Source organism: Drosophila elegans, unplaced genomic scaffold (genome assembly GCF_018152505.1).
Source record: "Drosophila elegans isolate 14027-0461.03 unplaced genomic scaffold, ASM1815250v1 contig_468, whole genome shotgun sequence".
Classification (NCBI taxonomy): Eukaryota; Metazoa; Arthropoda; class Insecta; order Diptera; family Drosophilidae; genus Drosophila; species Drosophila elegans.
This window is the reverse complement of record NW_024545855.1, coordinates 4,698,703-4,717,691: the sequence shown is the minus strand read 5'-3', so window position 1 is coordinate 4,717,691 and position 18,989 is coordinate 4,698,703. Positions and strand designations below refer to the sequence as shown.

Genomic DNA, 18,989 nt, shown 5'->3' with positions numbered 1-18,989 from the left:
CGCCAAAAAGGCAATAAGCAGGGGGCTCCGGCGAAGACTGTGGCCAAGCAGCTACTTTCTAACTTGGCCCGAACACTTAAGCTCCCGCTTCGGCTTCTAGAGAAGGGGCGACGACACTTGAGTCCAACTCCTGCTCGAAAGGACTCGCCATGCAGTTTAAAGTGTGCCTGTCAGGGAGAACGGGGAATAAGGGCGAAAAGCCAAGGTACTCCGGGTGACATTGCAGCGAAAATAAACTTCCTGCCCTCAAGAAAAAAGAACAGCACACGAAAGCGCTATGACACAAAAATATTTATGCAAAACCTTAAGTGAAAGCAGAGTCAATATTTTTTGCGCCTGTAGAGCTGCGGTTTCAGCCCTGAGCTTTTGCCTTTTGTCAGCCATTTTCCGCGTTTATTTCTTATGCAAAAACCGCATTAAAATCATACAACAATTGACGAGTTTGTTGAGAACTGTTACGGAATAGTTTTTGTCTCTACCATATAAAGACTGTGCTTGGTGTACTGAAATTTAAAGTTGGCTATTTTAGTTTTCTAAAGAGTCATTGAGAATCCAAAAGTTTACGGGTAAATCTTGGGTAAAGATTCCTGATTTCTGTTTTCATACCGCTTGCGTTTAATGTCCGAGGAGTGGGACATGTGTGACTTTTGTCCAGATTTTCCACTGACACGCATCGGTCGATAAATGTGCTTATCAGCAAGCTGTCAATACGTTTCGCTTATCAAAGCATTTTAGCTTATCAAATGTGGCAAAATCCATTAGAAGAGGGCGGGAGGGGAGCAGCAGTCACCCAGCCCATCGATATAAAATTATAACAATGTGGTGAGGTCGTTCCCTATGATGAGCGGTGTGGGTGTTTGCATATCTAATCAGCCCACAACAACAATCGGGAAGGAGAACGCACAATTGACTCATTAACAGGCAAAACCGCGACAAGCAAAGTCCAATACAAACCCAGCCGGACACACAACGATTTGTTCTGTTTAATGACGTTGCTGGTTGTGGTCCCTAAATTTTCCCCATCCCTTTCCCGGTCATCGCCAAGCGACCTGCAGGATAATTAGAATGACTTAGCCTAATATGCATGCAAGTGCTCCCAACATTTGGTTTGGCTTAGAGTTTCGAAATGTGAATACTACTTTGCCTTAAATATACTCGGAAAAATGAGTGCCACATTATTTTGATATATTAAGCTATTATATGATATGAACTATATTTCTACACTAGATTTTTTCTTATTTGGCCTTTTTTGTTAAGTAAAACTAAAATTCCAAAACAAAATCACCATCTATATTGGAAAACTTTTCTCTCAGTGAGCAATGCCATAAATATAAAGTCCACCTCACAATTTTAGTTACTAGAGTTGTCAGTGCAAGCTTATACACAATTATCAAATTGCCTAAACGCCTGCCAAATGACCACTTGACAGCTAGTTATTATTAAGCAAGTTTTCTGTTTAAACAAGCCCACCAGAGATGGCAGGATGGAATGAGTAATAGATTGGCAAAAGCTTCTCAACAATTACATTCCAATTTTAACACAATCAAAATCATCGTCATCGTAATAATCAGGAAAAGTGAAGTATCAAATTACGGGCAGCGGAAAGGAAACCCAGCGACAGCCACTGATGGCATCCCACAGGCATCTGGAGCCAGCATGGCAATCGAAGATGAAGCAGCCGCACATAATGGGGCACTCATGCCACATACGCCCTGTGTAGCCACGCAGCTCGGCACTCGGCAATTCTAATCAATTTTTATTATTTTTACAAACTTGGACTACTAGCAGACAGGCGAAGGTAAGGATCACGTCGCCCGGCTCTTTGTTTCCAATGGTATGGAATTTATCTAGGCGAACGCAGACACAAATAGCTCGCCTGGGGTGGATTGCCTCCACAGGCCTCTCCTGTTGCTGACAAACGTACAAAAAACGCGTCGCAAATGGGCAGGATGAACGGAAATCGGGGCAAGTGGGTCGGTAACGGTGGGCGGTCGAATGTGTTTATGTTATGATTTTCGAAATCAAAATTCAACACGAATAGGAATAAATTTACTTCCGAATATCATTAAATTATTTTCCGACAGAACGTGTATATTTCACGCAAGAAGTTTTTGTTGCTTACTACGAGTACGAGTATCTGGCATCCGCCCAGCATCCTCGTCACCGGCAGACTCACCTACCTCCGAACTCCTGCTTTCCTTTTATTATAACGATACTTGATAATATTGATTTTGATTGAGATTTATGTTAGCGAGCCGTACAGCTGAGGATACCGCTGAGTTTTTGACTGCCCGACAGGCGGGCAAACGATTAGCATGCTCATGTGCTATAAAAATAATTTGTTATTTGGGTTGGATTTTAAATTTCTTATGTATTGACATAGATATCGTTGTAGAGTCAAGAATAACTGAGTGTTAATATGAAAGAATTGTTTCTTGATATTATGGTTTTATAATAGTTTCTGAAAAGTTATATATATACATTTTGTGAATGTATACATTTGTTGCTTTGATTAATTGATGATAAATAGTAAATAACACTATTTTTTTTCTTTCCAGAACTCGGTTGTCCAGAGCGACTACCGCATCCAGTCTCCGGCGGCCGGATCGCCCCTACCCCTCTGCGCCGCTTCCAATGCGACCAGCAACAATGCCAACAGCTCCGGCGACAGCAACAGCAGTGCCGTGGGCATCTTGCAGAATAACTCGAGCGCTGTGAACGCAGCCGGCAACAACACGAATTCCGCCGGCGGACCCAACACGGTGCTCCGCGTGATCGTGGAGTCGCTGATGTACCCCGTCTCCCTGGACATTCTGCACCAGATCTTCCAGCGCTACGGTAAGGTGCTGAAGATCGTTACCTTTACCAAGAACAACTCATTCCAGGTAAGAGCACTCAAGGTTTTTGCTTTAAGTCATTTGTTTTTCCAATCCGTGTGGCTAATAAACTCCGTTGCTCTTCAGGCCCTCATCCAATATCCGGACGCCAACTCCGCCCAGCATGCCAAGTCGCTCCTGGACGGGCAGAATATATACAACGGCTGCTGCACCCTGCGCATTGACAACAGCAAGCTGACGGCGCTGAATGTAAAGTACAACAACGACAAGTCGCGCGACTTCACAAACCCCGCGCTGCCGCCGGGTGAACCGGGGGTGGACCTCATGCCCACCGCCGGCGGACTGATGAACACCAACGATCTCCTACTGATCGCCGCCCGGCAGCGGCCTTCTCTCACAGGTGATAAAATAGGTAACACGAGCGGAACGTTTTCCCGACTTTTCCTTTATGTTTTTTCTATGCTTCATGTTGCTATCACCAAACAATTTAAAAATTTTCGTTTTCAATTTACCTACTTTATAAAGTTTTTGGGATTTTTTTTTGATATTGCTTGTCCTGTTAATATGTACTAAAGTGTCTTTTTTTATCCTTCTGATATAAAAAAATCCTTTTTTGGATCACTGAAAATCACACATCTATACAACATAGAATTCTACTTAGTTTAACTTGTTTCTGACTTTTTGCCATTTCACTTGCTATCGATTCGTAGCTTAAGTGGCATGCAACTAATCGGAAACTCTTGGAATTGACAGATAGCTAACTTTTTTTTAATTTTCTTGCAGTCAACGGCCTAGGCGCCCCGGGTGTTCTGCCGCCCTTTGCCTTGGGCCTGGGCACTCCGCTGACCGGCGGCTACAGCAACGCCCTGCCCAACTTGGCCGCTTTCTCGCTGGCCAACAGCGGCGCCCTGCAGACAGCCGCTCCTGCCATGCGCGGCTACTCGAATGTTCTGCTTGTCTCGAATTTAAATGAGGAGGTAAGTGTTGTTTTCAGATTATAAAGTTTTTAGATTCCACGGTCCCTTAATGATGCTCATTTTTTTTAAGTAAGGAAAAACTCATTTGTCCGTATTTGTAACACTTGAGCAAATATATGGTATATTTTAATATATGATGAAAGCGGAAAAAATGATAAAGAGAACAATAAGCTATAATTACTTAAATCACCCATTTTAAAGACTCTTCATGCTTATTCAAAACTAAAATTAGTTTGCTTTCCCTGTACGTCAATTTCGGTTTCCAAATTTTATTAACATTTTGTCGCCTATTTCAAAAAGGGTTTTAAATTATTAATTTGTACTCGTATACGTTTAAATATGTGTAGTGTATCTTTTGATAGGCCTTGAACCTGAGTGTCAATACTCTTGCCTTTTCTTTCCCTCTATCCTCTATATATTTCCTTGCGCCCCCAACATTATGTCCAAATCCATCATGCTCTGTGATTTTATTTAATTATTTTCTGTTTGAAGTTTACTTTGTTATTTATTATTTGTAACACACCTGAAACAAAACTCTCGCTAACTGAAGACAAACTCTATTTTCTCTTTTTCTCTGTAGATGGTCACGCCTGATGCTCTCTTTACCCTCTTTGGTACGTCTGCACAAACGATTACTCTATTAATTGCCAGTTCTTCCGATTTTATTTGTTTGTTGACCGGGCCAAGCTAGGGGTCAACTGCTAGTGGGAGAGCTGCAGTGGGCACATTTCCATTCGTAGTTGATCTCTGCCTCTATCCCTATCTGACTCCTGTACTGTCTCTCAACTAAAGTAAAAGCGAATACCTATTGTCCTGTCTAGCTTTGCCCGGCCACAATATGTACCACATAAATTTACACTCCTTAAACAATTTATAAGTAGTTTACTTGATTATTCATTGAATTTACACTGTACGAATCGAGCGAGACCAACAACTTTTCCTTTGCTCCGTGTAACTTCTTGTGTTCTCCGTTTATACTCGTTTCCGGTTGGCATTTACGCCATTTACTTGCAATCAGCAAAAGTGCCATGAATTATTTATAACCCGGTTTGTGTGGGCGCTGGGTGTGAAGGCGTGGGTTAACAAAGCAATAGCTTATAAAAATGCGCCACAAACTGTTTAAAATATTGAAAAAGCCCTAAAAACAGGAAACACCTAAATTTGGATATGCAACGGATGTCTGGCAGTTTGCACATTTATTGCATCTACCATGTGGGAAATATAAAATTGAACCATCAACCGAAAGCAGTAAACTTCTAGACCTGGTTGGGTAAGAAATCTACTTCTAGCTTAAAGCGATCATATTCCAGCAGGGGCAAAAGCCTATAGTCCATGTGAGAAAGGTAAATAAATTTAGAGCAACCTGATCAGGTTATAAAACCCATACAAATGGAGAGATGCTGCTTTGCACTTTTTCCGTGTGCAAGCGGCAGTATTTATTGTATTGCCAAATGGAATAAACCTACTAAAGCTGGCAGCAAATGACTTTTTAATAGCTTTTGCCAGAAGCAGGACTGGCATATCCATCAGCCAGCTTGAATTGGGAACGGGATTCGTTCTTGGGCTAGCCAGTCTGGTCCTGGTCCTTCTGCCATTTATCCTGTCATAAGTTCTGCTTACAAATTGTAAAACAATGAGAATGAGAATACACTCGACGTCGTCCTGCGTACTTGTGCATACATATATTAAAAACAAAGCAGCAACAACTGGCAACAAGTAAAACCGCACGCAGTCAGAAGCGGTTTTGCAGTGGAATCACCAGCAACTTGGGCATCCTGTTGCTCCTCCGTTGTCGTGTGCGTTGGTGTGTGTGTGTGTGTGAAATTACATGAATTAAGTGTGCTCGTGGCTGGTTTCCATTGTTAAGGCCCAGGACCCAGGAGCAAAGGGTGAGAGAGCGAGCGCCTTTGAGCTGAGAGCTAGAATGTAGCACAAAACACATGCTTTACCATGTGCTCATCCTGCAACGCACACACACTCCGCCTTCACCCACTAACACACTCGAAGCACAAAAGATTGAGTGCGGAAGTGCATAGCTATAAAAATGTCCATTTATTTAGTTATCATTGCGCTTGTTGCTGTCGTCCATTGTTGCTTTTGCTGCTCTTCTTTAGTGTGCGTACACAGAGACAAAAGTTTACGCTGTCTTGTGCAGAAAAACTTGAAAGGCGAGTTAAAATAAATGTAAATTAATTAAATTTATTATACATCTGTTTTCAGAATTCAAGCAATAATTATGTAATGTTTATTGATGTAGCATCTCCAGAAATATTCTAAGCTATTGTAAAAATGCACATTATTATATTTATAAACTTGAAAACCTTTTTAAAAGATTTAAAACAGTAAGCTTCTTAGTCCCAGGACTAGAAAATTAAACTATTTCCTCTGTGCGCGTGTGTGGTTTTATCACCTCCCTCTCTTTTCGTCCGTTTATCCTTTATATACACCTTTTATACCACACACAGACCTTATCATTGTGTAGTTTTTTCTGACTCTTACAATTGAAATAAAATTTACTTGTGACTTTTCGTAGCTCGTTGGCTCGGTTAGCCGGTCCGTTGGATGGTTTCTCGAATGGAAAAAGGATTGTCTCCTGTCTCCTTGCTGGTTTTTCGTCGTCTGTCGTTTGTTTGCCAAATGAATTTAACTAACTTTGTAAAGTTAATGGGGTTTGCTATTTGAATTGCTCTCCCAACTTCGCCCGGCTCCGTGTGTGTTTTATTATTTTATGGGATTCCCAGTTGGCTTTTCACTTGCGCTGCATTTCTCCATTTGGCTTGCTCTATTATGTACTTGATTTAATTACCAAAACACATCGATTGAGTAAGTTTTTGCCGGGTTCTACAAGCGTGCTAGTAAGTGTGGCGCATAATTGCAGCATAATGGATTTTGTTGCCACAATACCACACTACCGCGTCCCCTATGTCATTCCCTAGCGATCGAATCTCTGGTGCAGTTTTTTTTTGCCAGTGTGGGCTTGTGTGGCAGTGTGGCAGTGTGGCAGCAACAACAACACTCTGTATCTCCCTTTTGTCTCTGGTGACACAAAACGGTTTGTTTGCGGCCACACACAGGCTTCCTCTTTGTTTGCATGCAAATGCATTTAATTTGAGTTTAAATGCCCAAATATAAACTTCTGCGAAACAAACGCAACCGCATGGAGAATGCTGGGCAACAGGGAGTTAAGCCGCTTGCTTGCCCGGAACTTAACCCTTGTGTGCTGTGCGGTGCTGAGCTCTGCTGCCTTTGATTTATATTTACAAATTGCATCCATTCTGTCAGCTGTTCGAGGCTTATCGGTCAAAGTAAACAAGAGTGTTGGCAAGCGTATTAATTGCTGAAAAATTGTTTTTGTTGCCTGCCGTTGTTCTTGCTGCCAGATTTGTGCAGCGTTAACCACAGGGCACCGCAGAGCCATCGCCTCTTGGGCAACTTTGAGCCACTGAGCCGGGAAAATCCGATCAGCAGACCGCTTAGCAGAGTGCTGCTGCAGCTAAAGTTACAGGATTGGCAGCAGTCTCCACTGGTAATAAAGCTTAGATAGCTGATTAAACGCTGCGTGAAGCTCAGCCCAGAGAGAAGTGGAAAAGTTGGATACCCACACGCCCCGTTGCACAGCCGAGATGGAGAGATGTCGATAAGTCAAACGTTAAGCGTATTATTATTGGGGTGCCAATAGATTAAGATAAACTCACCCGCTTCCTTAGCAGCTAGAGAGTAATTGACGGAGCCAGAGTCTCGCCGGGCAATCAGCCAAATGGCAGGCTAAAATTTTATGTAATAACCTTTGAATTTCCAAGTAGCTCTAAGCAGACAGCGGACAGACAGAAGCACCGCCAGCGACACTCAAAGGAGCTAGGAGCTGTACGACAAACCAACGCACTGGGGAAAAAACGGTTTTCGCTTTAGAACATTAAACGCTTAAAAAGATTGAAAAGACCTTTAAATTTTTTTTGTATATCAGCGTTATCAATGGCAATTATATATCTATATCTAGTTTTACACAAGTTAAATCGATTTCATTCGTTATTTTGAAATGGTTATTCTCTGTTGCCACAAACTACCTACGGTTTTTATCAGTGTAGCTGGTAAATGGCAAGCGAATGGCAAACGTTAACCGGCAAGTGGCAAACGGCTGCTTTTGTTATGTTAATAGCAACTCGCAAGGACACGTAACAACAAGGTTCAACATGAGGTGGGACCAAAGGAGCTGCGGCCCACGTTAGGGTGGCGGATTTAGCACTTCAAAGGGTCAGAAGGAGGAACCGAGTGTGCGGTTCCCTGTTTGCATATCAAATAATAAAAGTAGCAAGCTCAGCTCTGGAGCTCTGAAGCCGTGGAAAAACAACGCACTTCAAACGCGGGGATTGATCTAGCCGAAAAACAGCAACAAGCGGCACAACAAAAAGGCCAAATGCTCGGAAAAGTTAAGCTAAAAACCCTTTTGGCTGCCAGCCAGACAGGCATTTTATTAGTTTTGACAGCGCTTTGTTCGCTCTGCCTCTGACTAGGCGTAGACCCAATTGAAAGGGTCCAGGGGCTCTCTGGGGCATGCTCTTTAGACACTTGACACATGCCGCTTAGGCTGTCAAGCATTCAATACCGACTCCATGCCCCACTCGGTCGGAAACTGCTCTACCGGAGTCACCAACCTACCCACCCATCTATCCAACCCGCCACTCTCGAGTTCTACATTCGGGAGCTGGGAATGGGTTGCCTTTGCATAACAATAAAAGAAAACTTAATCAGTCTGCAAATCGTCTGGAAAGCAAGCCCTAACACCCAAACACTAGCACATATGCCGTGTAATCCTCTTATGTAATTGTAATTGCGTGATAAAAATTTATATCATTGCCGAAAATATTGTCGAAACGTGTTTAATTGAATTTTTATGCGTTAAGAGATCCGCCGTATTTCTGCGTGATTTCCCCTCTTTGTGTGCGAGTTGATTGTTGTTGCTACATATGCGCCGAATAATTTCATAAAATTTTATGAGCTACATGTTGTGGCAGAAATGCAATTTGATAAAGTGCCCGAATCAGGAAAAAGTATATCCAATGTGCAAATAATTTCAATGAATTTTTCATAATCGCAACAAATTGCTTTAGCAGCCAAACGCAATGTGACAGGCGTTTGAGGAAATGTGATTAAATGGAAGCCATAAATTGGAATACGAATTTATGTTTGTCTTTTGACAACGGCGATAATGGAGATGGAAAGACGGATTTAGAAGGCCGTTCCAACTTTATAGACTCCCAGGCTAATATGCCACCGCCAGCCGCATATTTCTTCATAAAGGATATGCTCAAACACACGACTAATGGGCCATCGGGGAATCGGCTTCACTGTCTGCATATGTTAGTGTCGCGAAACCACAAAAAAGCGAAAAACTTCCGCAGCAACATTCAGGCGATAATAAATTATTATCAAGTCGGTCTGCCGGTCGGTGAGAGTTGGGAATACGAATAAAGGTTGAGAGCTGCCAGGAGCACTTTGGATAGCAACCGGCAGCTCGCAGATGCTGCTCATTCGCCCCGTTGCACGCCGAGCCATGCTGGTGACTAAAGGAGGAGAGCGCAAGCCTGGCATACAATATGCTCCACTGCCAATACCTGCAGATATGGATGTCGATGTCGATATGGAAGTCTGCTGATGCGGCTGATGGTCTAGCCTGCAATTGTTGCCCCGAATTCCTGGCAAAAACGAAACTAAATTGCTCGGTGTTTGGCATAAGTCAAGTCCGCCGGATAACTGGGGAGCCCAGGCAGTCAGTCAGTCAGGTAGCCAGTCGTCTGTATAAAATGGATTTACTGCCAACTGTTGAACTGTGTGCTCTGTGCTGCGAACTCCTCCTTGGGCCCCACTGTTTACTACCTGCATTTCCATTGCTACTTTTGTAACTTGTTAGCGCAGCGCTCGCTTCGCTACGCTCCGAGTAGCTGGCATGGCCTCACTTTTATAGCCGACACTGCTTCCTAACTTCTCGCACTGAGAGAAAGTCAAAGGAATTTAAAAATAGTTAAACATGTTTGTTAAACATTTTATATCAAATAATGCAAAATAAAGCAAAATGTCACAGAGCTTAGTCAAATTGTGATATTTTAAATATATATTTATTATTAGCCACAACATACGATCAAACATATTTTTTGTTCATAATGAAACCAGTTAGAACAGAAATGAATTGCATTTTTACGTAAGAAAAATAATCCCCTTATTAAAAAGGTTTTCTTGGAGTGTGCTTTCCCATTTTTGTGCAGGTGTGCGTGCAAGTAGTTGAAAATTTACTTTCCGCATTATTCGATTTGTTGTCTTGGGCAGGGCTGCACTTTACATTGTTTGCTTTGGGGTCGCCTTTGCCATTGGCATCGCCATTGCCCTTTGGCCACCAACTCGACCGGCAACTATTTTTTATGCTTGATGGCAATTTGCGCCCTGCTTCAAATTTGCTCTGATTGGCTGCACATGGGGTGGCTTGGGAAAGGGGACTAAAATATGTCACCCAGGGCCAATGGACCGACCCTCGGGCAGCTGTCAAAGCAGTGTCCACTGACTGGGGAAAGACCCAGCCCAAGCAGCTTCCTTAAAGTCATCTGCCAGTCTTAATGCAGTCCTGCAGCTGGGTCTCAGTCCGCCTTATATTGCATAGTTTGCGGCGTAAGTAAAGCCATAAAATACAATTCAATAACGCGTTCGCCGCCGCCGAAAAGTTGCACACCAGCACACCTTGTCTGACAGCTGTAAAATCCGTGGCCTTAAAACCGAATGCAGCTAAGGAAGCCAAGGCAGGTAGAGTTCGAATGGAAGCTCGTAAAAAATAGCAGAGAAAAGTTATTGAGCCAGTTATGAGTTTCGTACATGATACTAACGGCGTGGCTCGCGGCAATAATGCGAGTGCGGGTTGTGGGCAAAAAAAGCTGATAGAGAAAAGGATAGTGCCAAAGGATACCTGGTGTATATGTTATGGCTTTTTGGTGGGGTGCAAAACTTTTGCCGCAGCCTTCATAAAGCGCTTCGAGCTGTCCAAAAATTCAAGCAGCAGCCGTGTAGAAGAAAAGCTCACTATTTTGGGCTGGTCCAAGCTCAAGGTATTCACGCAAGTAAGGTGAGCAAGACCAGTTACACTTGGAAACCAATATATGTATAGTCTGTAACTCTTTCTAGAATTGATTTTCTAACATAAAACTCAAACTGCACGTTTCTTAATTGTATTATCTATGAGAACATAAAATGTAAAAATAATAATTAGCAACTGCTACAAAAGACTTCAGTTTCAGTTGGCCCGCTCAGCATTCGTGCCGCGACACTCGTATAACTTTAAGTACAATGGCATGAAATTTGCGCCGACGTTTGTGTACCCAGTAGTTTCTCTAACATATACTCATAATCCTTAACTGTTATGCTCTCTACCCATTCACAGGTGTATATGGCGATGTGCAACGTGTGAAGATTCTGTACAACAAGAAGGACTCGGCGCTCATACAGATGGCGGAGCCCCAGCAAGCTTATTTGGGTAAGTCAAGCAGACGCACTTTCACGTACTCATCCATGAGAATACATACCACCTACTTCTGACACCCACATTAAAACACAGTGAAATGAAAGTAATGAAAAATGAGACTCAATCCGCAAGATGGGGCCGGGGCGAAAAAGAGCAACTGCTATTTGCAGCTTGTTTAAAATGAAAATTCCGGCAACATTAAATTCCAAACGGCGCATTCCGTTGGCAACCGTAACCATTGATGATGCTGTTGTTGTTGTTGATGGCTGTGCAGCTGCAAATGCAGCAAACAAAATATATTAATAATATAAATTGTTAAAGCAAAAGAGACGGAAACAGGGCCAACAGCCAAAAGCAAGAGATATCTGGCCGTGCACATAAATGAAATTTTATAAGCGCTTTATTACCAGCCCGCCTGGGCAGCAGAAACACCTGGTCGAGATCCAGCTCTCCCCCCTTGTCCAGCCAACAAAGGCTCCTCCTGCTCGGCAGGACATGCCAATCATTTTATTGCATTTATTTGTGTGCACTTTGCCATTGTCAGGCTGTCCGCCTTGCCGTCGGCCAAGGACTTCCCCATTTGGATCCCCATCCAATTCGACCCCCTGCACGCATTAAACGAAATGAAAATTGCCGCGCATTGCGACGCGTTAAGAGCAACCAACCGACGTGCCAAATTCCACTTTATTACAAAAACAGGAGCGGCGGCATTGGCAGCGGCAAGGCGATCGAAGCGTTGACAGCGCTGACAGCGACACCTTTTTCAATTTCGATTTGGTTTTATTCCATTTAACACGCCAACTATCCAACGAAGCACCTCCCAATCCACCATTCTGTTCTTCACCGGTCAGCTCTCATTGTTCCCACTCAGCGGTTCGTCCGGCGCTGTCTTTCATTTATGTTATTTATTCATTGAAAAAATAACTCAAAAGCTGTCAAAGTGGTGCGGCCCTGCAGGGAGGCTCTTAATTGAAAACGACAGCGGACCGAATATTTCCGCTTGTTTGTCCTTGCTTAAGCTCATAAGAAAACTGCAGTTGGTACCGGGCATATACGATTTAAAACTGGTTTTAAGACTTGCTTGCATAGTAAGTAAAATTGCTGTTCTACCTCGGGTACAAAACTATTTTTTTAATTGTTTTTGCAGTTCATACTGGAAGACAGGTTTACCTGTTGTGTGTCACAATTCCCACATCTACAATTTACCACATCTCTCCATTACCCACAACCCCTTGTATTAAAAGCATATGTTATTAGCTGCTTACATACGTTGAAAGCACATGAAGATGAAAATCATATTGAATGCCATCAGGGCGTTAATCGTTCGCACATGTAATTTATCAATTATATTTCCCGTCACGATTCCATGGCATTCAAACAGGCAGCGATTGCTGCAGTTTTAAATAAAGTTTAAATAAATTTAATCTGTTCAATAAGTGAAATATGCGATCGATGCGGAAATTGCCAGCAAATTGCGCGTCTGAAAAAGCGTAAGCTAGTGCATAATGAATGCCAACAACTGTTTATTGATTTAAATTAAAAGAAAATAAAAATAAGTGAATGGCGGGCGGGCAGGCACACGGGCGCACAAATATGTAATGTCCCTAGGGTATCAGCAAACCCGCAGACCAAACATCTGCAGTCGCCACTCGACCGCAAACTATTTTCGCCAGCTTGTCACAAAATTCGTGGTGCGCTTTTCCCTTCGTTAAAAATATGCTTTGTGCTGTACTCAATTAATTTTTTAATTATAATTATGTAAACATGCACATTTCCAGAATTCGGTGCCGCTCCGTCCTGCGGTGAGCCTAGCATTCTTCTGCTGGATGCTCAATAGCATTCCGGCTTTGAGATTTTCCTACTTTATTAATTGGGTTAAACCAGCGGGTGGTGGATTGGGGGAGATGGCGGCGGTACTCTTGAAAATGCATGGCTTACCCTCGGGTTATTTTCCTTTGTGCGCATTTGCCGGAAGCAGGAGCATCACCAACAGCAACTGTCCGAATGCGTTTCGGTGGCGTATACGTAATAATGGGTTAATTGAATTCGTCGAAAAATTGACAGCAAATCGAGGACCACAAAATGCCGCCGTCGGCTGCAATTGATAAAACTATTGTGCTGCTTTCACGCAAATGAACCCACAAAACAAAAGCCAGTCAACTGTTTAACCAAACAAGCTAATTATTGTGCAAAACTAGGAAGTCGATATCCCTTCCGCGCTCGATCCCTATCCCATTTCCCCAGTCAAACACAGAAATGCGAACCAACGCCCCTGGGCATGTGTAAATATTAATGGGTGTGCAGCAGCATATAGACTACTAATGTGCCGCAAGGGCTGCCAAATGGCAAACACGTCCGCTACTGCCTTTTCCTACGATTTAACTCATATACACTATGAAAAACTGTCCAGATCATTTCGTATTTAAAAAATAGACTCACGAAATAGGGAACCACAATTAAAGTTACGGAATCTGTTTTCCTTTCAAACGTGAGCATTGCTCAAACCAAATTATATATACGATTATATGTCGCATGACGTGTTCCTATTCCTATATTTTTCTCGAGTGTATCAACCTACCTGGACACCAGGTAACGAGAGCAAGTCTAAAAGGGAAGTATAGTTTGGAGCGGGAGTGCGCACTTATGCACTCATAAAATATTAACAAATTCATACGTTACTTTGCCCAAAACTCACACCGACAAACAAAGACGATTACCGAACAAGGAGCGGCAGGAGCAGAAGAAGCAGTGAGCAGCAGCTGCCCAGGGTCACCCAACTCACAACATGCATACGAAAGTGTCTCGTAGTGTGGTGTGCGTTATGGCGGGGGCCGCATACAAAATACGGCTACAATTGCACACTCAGCATACGAATTACAGAGTAAAGACACAAAAAACTTTAGCAAGTGAAGTCAACGGAAAATGGGGGAAAATTTAGGCGGGTCAGACAGGCCGGCAAGGCGATGAGAACCAAATGGAATGGACAACCAACATTTCGGCACAACTAACTGAGACAACAATCAGAAGCACGGTAGTGAGGTGAGGAATAGACAAAAACACTCAATGGAAAACAATAAGCTGCCCACCACTACCACTCTCCGCTGCGTCCACTTGGTGGGCAGTTTGAGGTGTATGGCTGCCAGGGATGCTGAAGCATTTTTTGGGCGGTAACGGGAGTGGGTGGGATTAAGTGTTGCGCAACATATTGCCAACCATGGGCAAGCACATACGCAGTTACAACTGAATTTATTGGCGCACTCTCAGCTGTCGACCGACGACTTCCCCTCTTTTGTTCGCAAATATATTTCCTGTTTGCCCTACAAATTACTACAAAATATTTTGCATAAGCGTACGCATAAAGGCATTTGCAATAAAAACAAACAAACTCCACACTCTCACATTTGCTGACCGCATTCTATTTCCATTTGTAATATGGTCGATTACGCATATCCAATGTGTGCGTGTGCTACGAAATATATAAGTCGAGTTTGTGGAAAGTTTCCTTCGACTTGGGTTGACAATGCTAAGTGACTGTTTGAATGACTTGGCGCCCGGCCTTCTGTGGGCCACTATTAATTACGGAGCCGAGAAAACGCCGGGATAGAGGATGTTTTGCATAGTTTACGAACCAGAGATAATAAAGTGTCTGGCCTGTGCGGCCGTAGATCATAGTCAAGGAATTGCTGGACATTAATCGTTCAAATCATGAAAGTTACAACTAACTTAGAGTTTATCAGGTGGGGGTAGTAAACCCATGCTTGCCTCCCGTTGTGGGTTCACCTGAGCCACATTTGCCTCACCTTCCTCGCCCTCCGCTTCAGGAATAAAATTTTCTGAGTGGAGTTGGTCCCAAGTGTATGCTGCTTAAAAGTCTTAGCCCAGCACTGCATGCATAAAACAAGCTCAACCCTTACAGCCTCATCGGCAAGTCATTTCGCTTACTCTTTGGGGTTCCCCGTTTCGAGGACCTTGCTGCTTGTTTTTGTACTTTGGACACAGTCCGCTCAAATTTGTAAAATTAAATGTTTTGGCTGGTTTTAGCGGTAAAATATGTTTTTATTTCATTTTCAACCAGAGTTCTATCAAAATGACTATATCCTATAGCTGTCTTATATCTCCCATACTGACCTTATGATTCTAAGCATTTATTCGTGCAATGTAAAAGCATTCATTGCCGTTCGTCAAACTTGGTAAAATTTGGTGGTTTTCAAACGATATACTTACGGTTAGGGTATTAGAACTTAGCCTTCCCAAAGTTACCTTCTGTTCTTGTTGTTAGTTAATAATGATTTCTTGTTGCTGCTGGTCAGCAGTCAAAGCCTTAGCTTCGTAATTAAAAGTTTGAAATTTTGAGTTGGGGCTAAGGAGCAGCTGCAGCCCTTTATGCGAAGTTGGCCCTTTTCCGAAAAGTGTCTCGCCTGCACATTAATCTTTATAACAAGTGTTTGTCATACTCACCGACGAATACAGAAAAAAGGATGCTTAAGCCATATGAGCAGCACCGGGCTTTGTCACTGCTGGCGGTTCTTTTATTTTACAATTTATTATATTCCTGCGCCTTTGGTTTTTTGAAAATCACTTAATCCATTAGGCAAACAATAAACGGCTGAGTAAGCATATTGCTTCACAATAAAACAGAGAAGCAATGATAAAATGTGTTGTAATTTATAAATGTAATGCACAACATGAGAGTTGAAAAAAAGGTCAGACTTTCGCTGGACAGTGGCCGTGGCCTAAGCCGTCGGATGACTTGGCAGAAACTGAAATTAAATAAAACGTAATCGAAACTGAAATCGATTCCATTGGGAATGGAAATTGAATCGTACTAAATTACGGCTCTTTGTTGCACATGCACCTCGACTGAGACGCAGGTGTTATGATTGCCGAGAATGAGAATATGAGAAACAGGGCCGTTGAAAACTATCAGTGAGGAGGCGCCAGAACGGAGCCCGAAGATTGCGAACTTTTGTTTGGCTAAACAAGCATTTCAGCTTGCATAAATCACCGACGGCAGACGACATTGATAAAGTTGCAGTTACATTTCAGTATGTAAATATTTGCCTGCATTTATTGCGGATTTTTTTCCACTTCGACGGCTGGCTGCTGGGATCACTGAGTACACTGAGAGAAAAAAACAAAAGTCTGTTCATATGTTATTGAAATTTAACCATCAAGTTAGGGAAGAAGTGATAATTAAGCTTTTTTGGGTGTAATCATAAATATTTTTTTGTGTTTTTATGGAATGATTTTTGGTTCCGTGTTTTTTTGTGGGGTTCAGGCGCAAAAACTATTTTATTATTCGTGGCGCAGCATATAAATTGCATTTCCACAGATACATTTATTGACACACAGCCCAGCCGCATCCACATTCCCATCCCCATGTACAGACTCATCTAACAAACGAACAACTTTTCCCACGTCCACCCATTTTAACGTGTTACTTTCTGTTCCACAGCCATGTCTCACCTTGATAAATTACGTTTATGGGGCAAGCCGATACGTGTAATGGCCAGCAAACACCAGGCCGTGCAGCTGCCCAAGGAGGGGCAGCCGGACGCCGGACTCACGCGTGACTACTCGCAGAATCCGCTGCACCGTTTCAAGAAACCGGGCAGCAAGAACTACCAGAACATATATCCGCCTTCGGCGACACTGCATTTAAGTAACATTCCGTAAGTATTCGTCCAACTAAAAAAAGTGTGAGTGTAGATGTGTATGCTGGGAGATGGCTAGGTTGGGCACGACATGGCAATTACAATTACCGCTATGAGCAGCAGACACCCCGCGTGGCAGCCTCGTCTGCCAAATATGACACACCCCGCTGTATCGCACTCGTATGGCGGCTGAGGGATGGTGAGCCAATAGCCCCCAGCCAAAGGCCCCTTGGAGCGCCTGCCAGGCGGTTTCAATGAACCAGCCGCACAGCAGGCTCCCTTGAATCGATGACACTTATTTTAAACCTTGCCAATAACGTCTTCTTTATCGCCCTTCAGCTCGTCCTGCTCTGAGGATGACATCAAAGAAGCCTTCACCTCAAACAGCTTCGAAGTCAAAGCATTCAAATTTTTCCCGTAAGTAATGGGAGCATGGAGCAAAAAATTAAAGCCCTCGAACTGCCTTCACTAATAAGTTTCTCAATGTTGTCTTACAGGAAGGACCGCAAAATGGCGCTGCTGCAGCTGTCGTCCGTGGAGGAGGCCGTTTTGGCGCTGATCAAGATGCACAACCACCAATTGTCCGAGTCGAACCATCTGCGTGTGAGCTTCTCCAAGTCGAACATCTAGAATCCGATCCGAAGTCAGGTTTACTGAACCTGACTGGGTGCCTCCGGCGGCTACAGCTACATGCAGATGCACCTGCAGCAACACCTACAGATCTATTGGCAGCAACAAATACAAACTATAATCCGTAGTACAAGAAGAATGCACGCAAACTTCTATTGATAAGCACCACCCACCCAATCCAACAGATCAACCAGCGCCAACAAACTACGGATGTGCTATCTTTATTTTAATCAGAGCAACCAACTCTAGGAACTGTTTCTGTTTTATACACCACCATTAATGTGGAACAGGACAACAAACGAGGAATCTTACTAAATTGATATAACAATAAATCAAGTGAAAACAAATACAACTTGAAAATAACGCGGAAATAGCATTTCAACTTAAGGCGCACGCAGACAACAAAACAACAAACCACAAACAAACAAACAACCCACTAAACAATCAGCAACATCGTAACGTAAGCTTAACTATAAAACTATTATTAGTTTTTAGGTAAAATGCATTGTGTAATAAAAACAAAACAAAAAAATATTTAAAAAGTAGGAAAGAGTAAAGCAAGCATATAAAAAGTAAAGAGAGGAGGATTACAACTTAGAGATATTTTTATTGCACTGTACTGTGTTTTGGTTTTAAAAAACGACAGAAAGTCAAGAACAAACTGAAGAGAGAAATTACGTTAAAAATGAATTAAGGCAAAGTTTTATTATGTACACGATGCTGTTATTATATTTTAAATGAATACAACTTAACACTAATTTTTTACAAGTATGCAACTTTGATGGAAACAATCGCATAAACGTAGTTCGTAAAGCGCGTAGTTCGAGTCCCAAGCGCATTGAAAATAAACGAGACGATGTGAAGTAACGATAAATGGAATTTAAGAAGAATGTATTAAATTTAATAAACATAAATAAATCAAGAACTTGGACATTGCGAAGATACATTCTTGGCACGTCCGTTTGTTTAGAATTACGGGAGTATAATAATTTTAATAACAGTTAAAGCAACGCGCACGTAAATTCCATGTGTGTTTGTATATGTAAATGTTGTTAAGCTAGCGCAAATTATACACAAACGGTCAAATATACATATGATTAAGTATGTATCGAACTACAAAAAACCATGAAACAGGAAATTAAACAAATTTTAAGCTACAAAAGTATAATCTTAAACAAAAGAAATCAAACCAGAAGGTAATTATATTTAATTATAGACATACTGGTAACGAAAGACATATACGTGTTTTAGCAACAAACTGAATGATTTTTTGATAATTTTACAAGGACCCCACAACGGACACAACACAAACACGCTACACACTTAAACACGGTGACACACACAGAAGCAAACAAGTACAGACCTATATGAAAGTTTATATATATTTAGA

The 18,989-nt window shown here is 42.4% G+C and overlaps 1 protein-coding gene across 10 annotated transcripts in view; it reads left to right on the top strand.

Moving 5' to 3' along the window:
- Positions 1 to 17,708, top strand: part of LOC108143115 (polypyrimidine tract-binding protein 1) — a 143,653-nt gene extending 125,945 nt beyond the window's left edge. For 8 of the 10 annotated variants that reach the window (XM_041709028.1, XM_041709027.1, XM_041709026.1 and 5 more), the window contains 8 exons: positions 2,559 to 2,885; positions 2,964 to 3,249; positions 3,621 to 3,814; positions 4,395 to 4,428; positions 11,235 to 11,327; positions 16,771 to 16,987; positions 17,309 to 17,386; positions 17,467 to 17,708. In XM_041709028.1, the coding sequence (XP_041564962.1) occupies positions 2,559 to 2,885; positions 2,964 to 3,249; positions 3,621 to 3,814; positions 4,395 to 4,428; positions 11,235 to 11,327; positions 16,771 to 16,987; positions 17,309 to 17,386; positions 17,467 to 17,599 (1,362 nt within the window). In that variant the 3' untranslated portion in view covers positions 17,600 to 17,708. Of the gene's footprint in view, positions 1 to 2,558; positions 2,886 to 2,963; positions 3,250 to 3,620; positions 3,815 to 4,394; positions 4,429 to 11,234; positions 11,328 to 16,770; positions 16,988 to 17,308; positions 17,387 to 17,466 lie in introns of those variants that run through there. The other 2 variants (XM_017267342.2, XR_005977591.1) reach the window with 2 other exon arrangements.
- Positions 17,709 to 18,989: the final 1,281 nt, after the last annotated feature.